General features: G+C 52.9%; 1 protein-coding gene across 1 annotated transcript; it reads left to right on the plus strand.

The window, feature by feature from the left end:
• Positions 1 to 3,237: 3,237 nt before the first annotated feature.
• Positions 3,238 to 12,800, plus strand: LOC308610387 (NUT family member 2G-like; the record flags this gene model as incomplete). Its single annotated transcript, XM_081259541.1, has 7 exons — positions 3,238 to 3,469; positions 7,266 to 7,980; positions 8,940 to 9,068; positions 10,109 to 10,232; positions 10,849 to 11,025; positions 11,420 to 11,536; positions 12,057 to 12,800. 7 exons carry the CDS (start codon positions 3,238 to 3,240, stop codon positions 12,798 to 12,800), a joined length of 2,238 nt encoding a protein of 745 aa, XP_081115667.1.
• Positions 12,801 to 13,069: the final 269 nt, after the last annotated feature.

Raw genomic sequence — 13,069 nt, forward strand, 5'->3', positions numbered from 1 at the left:
CACACATACACAATCCAAACACGCACATCAGTGGTACGCTGCTAAGTGCTTGATAAAAAGCTCTCCGAGAAAGGCGGGAAAGACTTCACTTATGGTATCTACATGGTATAAATATTCCCAGCAGGACCAATTTCAAGCTACCCACCTGACATCACTAAACACACAGCTGGGAAGAGATATGCACCATTGACTCTCCCAAGAGAGTATGAACCAGTTCCAGCACATCCCATAACTTTTCCTGTGAATATGTGCACAGAATCCACTTACACCCCAAGGAGAACTCTCAACTCCCACCACAGATATATAACCAAAAGGACACCACATACACATTTGTGTTTGTACATAGATATATATATATATATGTCTATCTCCTGAACACACACCCTCACCCTGAATAAATACACAAACAGACCACCTCTTACTACCTAAATTTTTACAGATGAAACCTTACTCACCCTGAATATTCACATTCCACTCTCACAACTATATATACACACACAACATGGGCCTGAAAACAAACATGTGCAACCAATATGCCATCCAGATGTACACACTGAGTACCTAAGCACACAGGGTCACCAAGTACACAACTGTCTCATGTGCAACCCAACAAAAGACCCATATGCAACCCCACAGCCCTAAAATACATAGACTGCAGGACTCCTGCACACACACAGAACCCACACAGCCTACTGGTTTCCAAACACACAAACTAAACTCTCACGTCCCACAGAATACATACCCCAGAAGCCCCAGGAACTCAAACACACACACAGACACAAATAATCTATACTGATCAAATACAGCTGACCCTTGAACAGCTTGGGGGTTAGGGCGCCAACCCTCCATGCAGTGGCTCTGCATCCATGGATCCTGTAGTAGTCCTGTAGTAGTTACTGAAAAAGAAATCCACTATAAGTGGACCCGTGTGGTTCAAACCCATGTTGTTCAAGGGTCAACTGTCCATATAAGTCCACCTCACTAATACTGAGAACACACATACAAGCAACACCACTAAATTCTTCAGGCATTACATTTTGAAATAGACACATAGAGGACTCGAAGCCTCCTGCTACACTCACAAATCACAAATACACACATCCACAAACTACTCATGAGTATACACCCCAAATGCTCAGACACACTCAAAACAGAAAAACACCGACAACCTCTGCAGTCTTACTAAGATACATACACAATTCTCACACACCTATGGACACACACATGCAAATATTCCTAACCCCTGAACATATGGATCCCCTCCCAAACACTATACATTATGCTACCTCTCCAGAATACAAGCTCCCCACCACTACTCCAACATACAAACTGTATATGTGTGTGTGTGTGTGTATATACATTTCTACCCTCACCCTGAATATATAGACAGACCACCTCTTACTCCTACCAAACACATGTATAAACACCCTAGCGTTCTCCAAAGAAATACACTTTGAATACTCCTAACAACTCCATACCTTATGAACAAACTCTGATAATGCATGCACCTGATGATGGACACGCACACGGATTAGAATACACAAATAAGATACATGGAAATATCTCCAGCAAACCATTTATGAAACAACTTCCATATATCAAATTATCCCTAGCTATCAGGAGCCAGCTCACACATATGCAAGTACTAACAAATACCCGTATCACATATTTCTAATACATACAAATGCAATTGTCCATCTTCCCTGTAGAAACATAGAACCCCACCTCTCTATCAGATACACATATACTCACTTCCCAAAATACATAAGCCTAAGAGGCTCCTACTGAAAATTACAAATGCACAGCCTCAGCAAATATTCCTCCAAGTGGCCATGCCCCTTGAATACACACACAAACTCATTTAACACACAACTCTCCACAAGTCCCAAATAGAACCACGATTACCCAGTACACTACAAATAGACAATAATGTCACCCTATACGCCCTTTGTTCCAAATACACATACAGTACCATACTACTGGCGTATACATAACCCCATATTCCCAACCTCTCACACAGAATGAACTCTGCCATCTTGCAGAATACAGGATCATACAAACACAACATACCTACACATTCAACATCCACCAGCCCCATAAAATAGTCACAGACTTGCCCTCTACACATCCAAATATACATACACAGCTCCTGAAAATGCACACCCACAAACACCCCATAACCATACAACATGCCCTGAATACACAAATGATCAGCCTACATTCCCCAAATATACAAAATTAACACACTGGACACCCAAAGTAATATACACCACTACTTTTCCTGACATGGCCCTTACGCATATGCAGATAATCCTTCCAAATCCACCATTACACACACACAAATCCCCAAATTCAGGGGTGAAAAAAACACATGTAAACATTTTCCCCAAACACCAAATTACAAACACCTAACCACCAACTCCTTGAGTATGCCTGCGTCACATCTCAACACCCTCCAAATACAACGCTCACTCTTACACACTCTCACAAAAACACAGGCATGACCTCCCTTCAAACACAAATATCCACGGACAAAACCAACCCACACATTTGACTACCTATCAGATTCCCACCAACCAATTAAGTATGTACAGACCCCATCTATGCTTGCAAATCAGTCATGATTTGACACCAGACTACAAATACATGTTTATTACCACATTCAGCAAAGTTGCTCGCATCACTGACAAAAGAATGCAGTTTGAACCTAAGTGTTGACTGATGTTTTTATGATAAGAAGGAAGACACTAGTGAAACGATGAGTGTGTTCCTTCCATCTTCACTCATTTTCCAATCACCTGAGCTACACCTTCGGAACCAGATGAGGGTTTTCAACTCGCAAGAACTTCCCTCTAGCTTTTGTACTCTTCACAACGCGCAGACTAGAACGGCACCTGTTTAATAGCTCGCACACACTATTTAGCCCCCACTGTAGGCCCCGCAATCACTGAACCCTTCATGCAGCCGGCTCCCCAGTGGTGCCGATAATCCTGGGGTAAACATCTCAAGGGAATCGAGCTCTATGGGGGCGTGAATCCACATTGTGGGGAGTCTCCTTACATGGACAAGGGCACAAATAACCCACAGGGTGAACAACAGTGCAGAGCGGTGACACCTGAGGGGTGAAAAGTCCCCGTACCCCTTACCTCAGGATTCCTAGAATTGACTCTACAGGCCGCCATGGCAGGCCCCTCCCCCGCCGGACAGCCATTGGGGCCCCACCCTCCGCGCTCGCGCATGCGCTCCTGTCTTCCGGAGCAAACTGCCCCAGCAGACGCCGGGAGCTGTTGGAGGACGGCGGTCCGCGTGCCCGAGAGACCCGCCCCAGTGGGCGTGCACAGGCATGCGCGGGCGTGCAGGCGCGGGGTGCGCGGGCCTAGGAGGTCTCTGCAGGAGAGGACAGAAATGGAGGGTCGGGCAAGCTGCGGAACTTCTCTGGCGACGCTCCTCGCTGGGAACCTTCGTGACGGTCTCTTCTTAAAACCAACTCTTGTGAAATGTGCACTCGTGAGTTTTATATTGCACTCGTGAAACCCATGCACTTAGCTACAAAGAGTTCTGGAGAGCTCCGCTGTAAGCACAGTAGCCTCAAATTGGGGCAAGTACTTTCATGCCCTTTGGACTGCCGTTCCTTGGTTCTTGTTAATGCCTTTCAAAAAACAGTAGGTCCTTTTTCCTAGCACACCTGAAGTTTCCGTTAAAGAACAATGCTAGCAAAGAATTTCAGACCTGGGAAACACTCTTAAGATACTGTCTCCTGACTCCGTTCCTAGAGTTTTTCCAACGCATTTACTCTACTAGAATATTTTTTCTCCGTGTTCACAGGTGTTTCCTTTGTACGGTTTTGGGTTTTTTTAAAAAATAATTTTGAGAAAGAGTTGACAATCTGGGCCAATTTCAACAGGTAGTATGGGAACAATTTTATTTTCCCTCCCTCCTTTTTTATAATATCTTGCAGAATTTCAGTTGACAATAAAACAACAACAACAAAAATAGTAGCGGGATCAACTTACTGACCTGACTTTGTAATACTTCCCAAAGAAACTTCAATCATCAGATCCGCTTTCTGGTCAAATGCAAGATTAGAGCATTTCTCACTCAACAGGATGCCTCTGAAGACCCCTCACATGTAACAGCACTAAGCGCCTCCAAGTGCAGACTTGAAAACTCCACAAGACACAAACATGGTATCTCTTCGTTTCTTTAATGTTTCGTGATTGAGTGGAAGATGAACTGTCTTCTGAGGCTTGTGATGCATGTCCAGAGATGTTTTTTCTCAGTAGTCAATGCCCGCCCCCACCTTCTGTGCAGGAATAGTCAGAGATCATGATCCAAAGGACTTTTAGATACTCCCTTCTGTGACTGGTCTTCCCAAGTTACATTTGGGCTAATTTGATTATCTCTGTCTGTGGGGTGTAGGATTTTGAAGTATTACAAAAGTGATTGCAGTATTGGGACTGGCTAATTTTTGCACAGTGCAATTTTTGTATCAGTGGCCTTGAGAAGAGTCCTTCAAATACTGTATCAGAATTATGAGTGAGAATCTTGTAAATAATTGGTTGAATGACTGAACAAAGGGAGGAAGCAACAAGGAAGCCTGCCTTTCTCGAGTGCCTGGGTACAATATTTTGCCTCACCATTCCTCTAGTATGAAGTTATTGGTTGCAAATCATATAAGTTTTCCTTCATTATAAAAGCTCCAGGGCTTCCCTGGTGGCGCAGTGGTTGAGAGTCCGCCTGCCGATGCAGGGGACACGGGTTCGTGCCCCGGTCTGGGAAGATCCCCCATGCCGCGGAGCAGCTGGGACCGTGAGCCATGGCCGCTGAGCCTGCGCGCCCGGAGCCTGTGCTCCGCAACGGGAGAGGCCACAACAGTGAGAGGCCCGCGTACCGCAAAAAAAAAAAAAAAAAAAAAAAACCTAGGTTGATGGATAAAGACGTGAAAGGAAGGGACTGTCATGCTCAACCTCGGTGCCGTGAATCAAAACAACAGTTTATAAACTGCCTAAAGAGGCACACGCCAATTGTGTTGCCACTGTGGGAGGTGGAAGGAACTTCCGGTTCTTGCCTACCTGCCAGAGCCCTCGTGGAATGTCCCCCCAGCGCACGCCACCCCGACCCACGTGCCCTCTGGCCCTCCCCCACCGCAGAACGGTTCAGCCAGCATTTTCCTGTTTACTTTCAAACGTGTCCCTCGTTGACTTGGATCCCGAGCGTTTGCTGAAGCAGGTCGCTCTCTGGCTCCTGGTCTTGACTTTTCTCATTGAGGCTACCAGGCAGCAGTAGTCCGTGCCCAAGCCTGCAGGATGGCTTCAATAGGAGGTAAGCCTATAGGCTGGGGGTGTGTTCTCAGAGACCCTGCCATCCTCACATCCTGCAGGTTCATATGTTACACTTAACTGTGGGCACCTAGTTGGACTGAAGTAGAGGGAGAAGAGAGCACTGGACGCACAAGGACATTTCACCTGGGGAGACTGGGGAGCCTGAAGAAACCTGAGACTGCCCTGGGGAGGAGGGGTCGTTGGAGGTGGATCCAGAGGAATTGCCCTGGCTATGGAGAAAGGATGGCAGCAGACAGTCTGATTCTTTCTAGAAGGGAGACAAGCCACTTTGAAACGTGTGTGTAAGGATGTGTGTGATGTCCTGGTGGTGACACAGGGAGGGTCATGAGGAAAGCCTAGAGCTGTATTGTGTTCCTGAGGCACCTGAAGCTTGCCTCACCATATCTTTCAAAGGGGTTTGAACAGGAGCATACTGTATCTCAGGGGGCCGTGGGGAGAGATGGTCTTGGTGAGAAAACTATTCAATGGGGCTGTGTGTGGCCACACCTGCAGTGAAGTGTCCTCTCCGAGAGCTAGGCAGGGGGTTACTCTAACTGCCGCAGCCCACACCTCGTCCACTCCTCCCAGCCCAGAGCTCACTTGTCAGTTCAGGTAACTGTTGCCTTGGATTCAACAGGGGATGGGCAACCATTACGAGTAACTTCAGCCAAGAGAGGGCTCAGGTTCCTGAGTTGCTCTGAATTGTTCTTCCTTTTGTGGAATGGCAGTACTTCAGACCTACTTCATCTTGTCCAGTATCTCATGGTGGACCCTCAGGCTGCCTTGAGAGGAAGAGTTTGTTCCTATTTCAGGTCACTCCTTCATGGACAGGGAACAGATGTGGAGTGGGGTTGTTTCGGGTGGAATGTCTATGAAGGCTGCTTCCTCTTTTAAAGGGGGAAGGAGTGTAGCCCAGGATCAGGAAGATGATCTTCTGTGTTACTATTAAACGTCCTATGACATCTGTTCTGGTGAGTTAGGTGCACCGTGGTGTGTACCTTGTTCTCCTGAACAGGGATGTGTTTCAGACAACTTGATCGCCATGGCATCTGGCTTATGCCTGCATCTCAGATTGTCTCTCCGTTATTGGGAGCTGGAAGGGGAAGGACCACAGGCAGTCTATACTCCCACGACCAATGTAACATGACAATTCCCTGGCCCTTGTTTAATCCTCTGCAGCCATCACTGGCTGTGAAATGACAGAATCTAAGGGACACGCGCCTACTTCTCAGACCACCCCAAGCCCCTAGGAACAGAACTCCTGACTGATGACAGTGACTCTGGGCACTGGGGAAGGGGTGGCAGGACCTGGCCCATGTTACGTATCTGCTGTGGGTTGTTCGGAGATGCAGGTGCTTTCTGGGCCAGTGTCATGGGTTTGTATCAGGATTCCATTAGAGATATTTTCCAGCATTTTGTTTTGTTTTGTGAGGCTAGGAAAGAAAGAGGGGATTTATACTGAGCATCAGGAAAAGGAGGACTGAGGAGGAGGTGGGGCCCTAATATTTTACACAGTGCCTGTCCACAAAGGGCCTTTGGGGGCCTAGAACTTACCTTGCAGAAGGCCCCACCTGCTAGTACGCCGGCTGAGGGGCATTTCTCACAGAGCAGATGTCCACACAGCTCCAGGTCTTGGGAGACAGCCTGTGAGGCTTAGGTGCCAGGGTGTGCCTTAGGGAGGCTCTCCAAGTGAGTGCTTGCTGAGGCAATTTCTTCTCGGCAGGCAGGGGTCAGGGAGCTTGGTGGATGGGCGTGGGGTCACCAGTGGAATAATTCTCAACTGGAGGTCAGGGCATGAAAATCACTTGAAGACATTTGCACGCTGCAGTTTCCCTTGTCCAAGAGTCTCTCATCTGTGGAGATTTACACTCTGATGCCGCAGAAAGCCTCAGTCCCACTTGCCCATTCTCCTCCTCCATTCACTCCTTTCCTTTGCCTCAACAGCATCTGCAGTGCTGGGAACGGATGTCACCATGAACCCCGGTGCCTCCTTGTCTACTTTCATGGCAGTGTCCTTTCCTCCACCCATTCCTGGCGCCCAGCACTGGCCACCCTGGGAGCAGCACCTGCCACCTCTCATCACCCCCGCATTCCCTCCTGGCAGCAGCCTGCGGCTGCCAGCTTTCCCCAGGATGCCTTTGGTGGCTAATGGTGGCTGTGGCCCCAGTGCCCCTGGGGCTTGCAACTTCACTGTCCAAGTCAGGTCACAAGGGAGGCCAGTGCAGGCCCCCCAGACTCAGACCTTTATCGTTCCTCAGGGCCCCCTCAACTGGAGCGCTCCAGGGGCCCTCAGCGGGAGTGCTGCATGTCCTGCACCCATATTCTTAGCAACCCCTGCGATGGAGACCATTGTGACTGCTCCAGCTGTTGGAGTTACTCAGGCTGGCAAGGGAGGCTGGACCCCAGGCTTTCCTCCTCAAGCTCCACCACCAGCTGCCCAGATGGCCCCTAACAGTCGCCCAGTGAACTCTGGGCCATGGCCACATGGCACTTCCAGGGAGGGCAGCCTGGACACCAACCAGCCCTATGCCTCGCAGGAGGACTGCTCTAACCACCAGAGCGTGTACAGTAACTTCCGACGGTGGCAGCGCCTCAAGCCACTGGCCCGGAGACACCTTCCCCAGAGTCCTGATGCAGAAGCTCTTTCCTGCTTTCTCATGTGAGTGAACGCTCAGGGGGTCATGAGCTTATCGGAGCTCTTAGATAAAGAGGAACTGGGGATGGACTCGCAGGTTAGGTTTCTAGGGATACTGGAAGCAAGGTGTGAAGGCGATGTCCACGCCACGAAAAGGCACACTGTCAGTCATACGGGCGAGCCTGCTAGTCCATGACATCATGACTGAAATGTGCCTTATCTCAACTGACCCCACCCCCCTGTGAGTCTAGCCAGCTTGCTCTTCCATGATTCTCCTGGTAATACGGCCTGAAGACTTGCAGTCAGAGAGGGTCGTGGTGTAAGTTGAGGAGCCAAGGAGTGGATGCCACACTCTCCTGTGCTGACGTCTCCTTTCATACAGCACTTGAGTGTACGTGGCCGGGGGAGGTCACTTCGGAGAAGGGGGAGGAGCGCGGGGCCCAGGAGAGCGCTTCATGCACGCCTCGACTTTGTTGATGTGGAGAATTCCACTAGGAACAGGGTGATGGGAGAGCTCTCCTAAGGGCATGGGCTCTCTCCCACTAGAGTTGTGAGCCTGGCAGGCATTTCCATCCTAAACCTGCGGTCCCTTGTAAAAAGGGGACAATCACACTTCACCTTCAGAGGACCGTGCAGAAGACTCCTTGGGCTAATCTATGAAGTGTGAGCAGATTGCCTGGCACATGCCACGCCTCATTGATGATGGTGATTTTTATTATGAAAAGGCAGCCTTGAAGAGGAAAAGAGCTCCCCAAGGCACAGTGTCCCAGCTCTAGCCTGGGAGTGGATGGTCATCCTCGAGTGAGTGTGAGGCGGTGACAGCCGTAGCCGGGAAGGCTTGTCTCTGCTCTCCCAGACACCTGCCTCTCACTCTCCTGTTGCTCAGTCATGCTGTGTTGAGTGATGTGTGGTCCACATTGGTGGGTGGGGTCAGGCAGGTGGGGGCTGGGCTGGGCACAGAGACTGACCCCGAGTGCTTACAGCCCAGCGCTTCGATCCCTGGCCCGCCTGAAGCCCACCATGACACTGGAGGAGGGACTGTGCAGGGCCGTGCAGGAATGGCAGCACATTAGCAACTCTGACCGGATGATCTACTACGAGATGGCGCAAAAGTGAGTCAGCGTCCTGGGCCCAGGGGCTGCGTGGAGGGTGAGGCGAGTGGGTGAGGGCAGGGTCTGGCCGTGGGGGTGCTCATCAGAGAGGACAAAGGAGAAGGGTTGTCGCTCGGAACGGGGGGCCCACAGCCCAGAGGCCCTACAGTCCTCCAGAAACCCCTCCCTCACCTTGAGAGTTTGGGTCTTCTGTCCTTCCTCCACCACGAGCTCTGCCCTCCCCCGAGTTTGACCTACCCTTGCCCTCACATGAAGGTCTCAGGACGGGGCAGGGTGAAGCTGTGAGTCCAGTAGGGGTCCAACTCCGGCCATATGGGCTGGGCTGGGGAAAGAGCTCCACCCGCCAGCCTGCTGCTTCCTTAGTGGTGGCTGGCTGGCGGCCACTGACATAGATTTGGGACCCCCTCTCCTCACGAAAAGTGGCCTGAGTGGGTACCCTGGCATCCCTCAAGAGGCTGGGGAAGCCAGCTGTCATCAGCCCAAGGGTCTCTGGCCCTTCCAGTGTTTGCTCCACGGTAATCCCCTTGGTTTAAGAAACAAAACCAAACAAACAAGCACCTCTCAGAGGAAAGGAAGGCCTGTCCTCTAAGCTCAGCATCCACATCGTCCAGCCTCTCCTGAGCCCTGTCTCCAGGTCTACGTTCCAGAACTCTCAGTCCCAACCCAGGGTCCTGGATTTGGGCAAGGACCCCTGTGGGGAACACATGCCTGTTCCAGCCTCTGGCTGTCAGCCCTTCATGTGGCTCTGGATGGGGGGCATGGGGAGGGTGCCCCCTGGGTCAGCCACGTGTCCCGTTGACCTGGTTCAATGCAGCGACCTGGCTCTATGCTGTTGAATGCTCTCCAGTGCTGGTGAGGCAGGAAGGGTCCCAGATCTTGTATCAGTTCCAGGAGCAGCTCTCTGCTGTGGACAGCACCTCACAGGGCCTTGACAGCCCCAAGGCACATCCTCTCCCAATCCCTCATTCTTGGCTGCCTTTGTTGGGCTCCAGAACCCAGGCCATTTTCTCAGGATGGCCTGTGCCTCCGTCACACCCCAGGTTCATGCAATTTGAGGCAGAGGAGGAGATGCAGATCCAGCAGTTGCGGTGGATGCAGTGCGCGCAGGGCCTGCCTCCTCCAGCCCCACCGAAGCTGGATCCTCGGGGGCCCCCAGCCCCGAAAGTGGGCCTTCAGCCGGCCAGCCAGGTTCCCACTGGAGTTGAACGCACAGGTAACAGGGGCCCAGGGTTGGCCACTCTTCCCATGTGGATCATTTTCCTTCAAGACAGGGGCATTGGTCTTTCAAGCAAAACAGCCACCGAGGCGGGGGGTGGGGGTGGGGTCTCAGATGCCCTTTGTTACTACGGGGTATTGACTTGGTCAATCTTGTAACTTCTCTCACGCCTCCCTGTCAAAGGACTGCACACAAAGTCTGCCTAAGAAGTGGGCTTGATGGGGACACCCCTGGAAAATTGGAGGTTCCCCACTTCCTTATATGTGACTCTCTTAGATGCCCCCTTACCTCCCCCCTCCAACTGTGCATGAAGCTCCAGGTGGTCCTGACCCCCCCACACCCACATCAATGTCCCCCAACAGTGCCCTCACCAGCGTGCGCTCGGTGGTCAGGAGGTGGACCGGGAGCCCCTCACCTTCCTTCCCTTCCTCCTGCTCTGCCGCAGCCTGTGCTCCCAGGATGTCCGGCCCCAGGGCCCAGCCCTCCCGCCCGAAGCCACACGGGTCCCAGCGACCCCCGGAGCCCAAGGCACCCGAGGACTTTCCACCTGAGGCTGTGAGGGAGTATATGGACATCATGGAGGCGCTGGTGGGGCCCGTCCACTCAGCCACAGGCGACTCAGATGCAGAATGGGGAGAGGACGGAAATGAGCTGCAGCAGGAAGAGGACGGCACCTACTCGGACCCGGATCTCTTAAGCTATATCGACAAGCTGTGTTCCCAGGAGGACTTTGTCACCAAAGTAGGCTAGGCCTGGAGACTGGGGTCTGCAAGATGCCAGGGCATGGAACTCTCAGCACCCAAGATCTGGGTTCTGCTCAGGCCGTTGGGACTTAAGCTCAGCTCCTTGTTCCTGAGCCTGGTGTTAGGGGAGGTTTACGCAGATGTTTGTGTGTACATGTTTGTGTCTATCTGTGTGTATGCCTTTGTGTCTGTGTTTGTGCCTCTGTATATGTGCTCTTTTGTGTGTGACTGTGTATGTGCATGTTTGCGTGTGTGTGTGTGTGCACGCTAACCATCCCCGCCTTGTGGAGGAGAGTGGGGTGGGTCTCTGCTTTTCACTTTCCCTCCTGGCCTTCTTGTCTCACAGGCCACTCCTGGCCGAGGATGCTCACAGCCTCTTCTTTCTGTTCTAGGTGGAGGCAGTCATTCACCCTGGATTCCTGGCAGATTTGCTTTCCCCAGACCCACAGCTGGATCTCTTGGCCCTAGAGAAGGAGCTGGAGCAGGAGGAAGGGCTCACCCCCGAAGAAGTGAGACAGGGGAGGGAGAGGGACACTCAGGGAGCCAGGGGACCCCACGGGAGGGGGACCCCAGGTGATCCAGGGGACAGGGGAACCCAGATGACCCAGGGGAGCCAGAGGAGGGAGGGATCCCCGGTAGAACAGGGGACACAAGGGACACTCAGGAAGACCAGGGCACAGAGGGACCCCAGTGAACAGGGGAGAGGTAGGGCCCCAGAACAGGAGGGCCACATAGCACTGTCCATCCCTCCCCTGCCTGGGACACCTGGCATGGGGAAGGGCCCGTTCTGGGGTGGGTGCAGTGCAGGGTGAAAGGAAGGAGAGGATGGGGAGCCGGGAGGGGAGGGAAGGTCACAAAGCTCGGAATCAGTTGCAGGAGGATGGCAGGACTGCCACAGTGTCTGTATTTGGATTCGAGTCCTGGGGTCGCCCGTCCCCTCCTCCCACCCAGGGCCATTGTCCCACTGCCCAGTGCTCCTCCTCTCACACGTGTGTGTGGAGCCGTCACTGTCCTCCTCCCTCCTACCAGCTGGTGCAGAAACGACTCCTGGCCTTGAAAGAGGACGACAGTGTGCGGGCAGCCCCGAGTCACAGTGCACCCGGAATGGCCTCAAGTCCTTCTGAGTCCGACGCCGGCCAAGGTGCCCAGAGGCACGACCAAGACCCCCATCTAGGGGTCAGTGATGAAGCCTGCCCACCAGAGATTGATTCTGAGGCTCTTCATAGGCTCATCCAAACAGATACTGCCCTGTGCAGGCCCAAAGTCTTTGTTCCCTCTGGAGGACGTCAGGAGTTCTCTATATTCCGGCCCGTACGGCTCTCCCCTCCCCAGGGTCAAAGGCGCACTGGCCCTCTACTGAGATCCAGGGATGCGTCTGTTCTCAGAAAGGCCTCTCCTCTTTGGGAGGCCCGAGTGCCCAGGGACGGGTCCAGTGAGAACGAGGAGGTGCTCCAAAGCGTCTTCATCGTAGACTCTCAGCATATACTGGTGCCTTTCGGGATGTCCCTCAGTCCTGCACATGTCTCAGCCCTGGCTTCCTCTGGAGGTTGGGGGGCCCAGAGTGCTCCCCAGTCCCCCTCCTCTCAGAGAAGAGGCCTCAGCCCAGCTCCACCAGCCGCTCCCAAGTCGAGGAAGCGGGCTCTGTGTGGACGCCCAGCCGCTGCTGAGAAGCTGCCCATCCCCGGGGCTGGCCTCGGCGTCTCTGGGAGGCCGGCCTCGGCGTCTCTGGGAGGCCAGCCTTGGCTCTGGGGCTGGCTCGCCCCTCACAGCTGAGAAAGAGAAAGCGTGACCCGTTTGACACAAAGAAGCGTGGGAAGAGGAGGAAGAAGCACTGCAGCCAGTAGGGAACAGCTGGGCCGGCCCTCCAGGGCGAGGCCCCAGGGCAGCCCCCTGGGGAGCCTAGGGGCTCCTCCTCCTCCCAGTGCTGATCCTGGATGATGTGGGGGGAAGGGAGGGGGGCAGGACCACCAGGGTGGGGAGGGGGAGCGGGATTGTGGGGGGGTTAGGGAGGTGGGTGTGGGAGGAGGACCTTTGGAGTGATG

This window comes from Mesoplodon bidens, assembly GCF_964165515.1.
Source record: "Mesoplodon bidens genome assembly, contig: HAP1_SCAFFOLD_211, whole genome shotgun sequence".
Classification (NCBI taxonomy): domain Eukaryota; kingdom Metazoa; phylum Chordata; class Mammalia; order Artiodactyla; family Ziphiidae; genus Mesoplodon; species Mesoplodon bidens.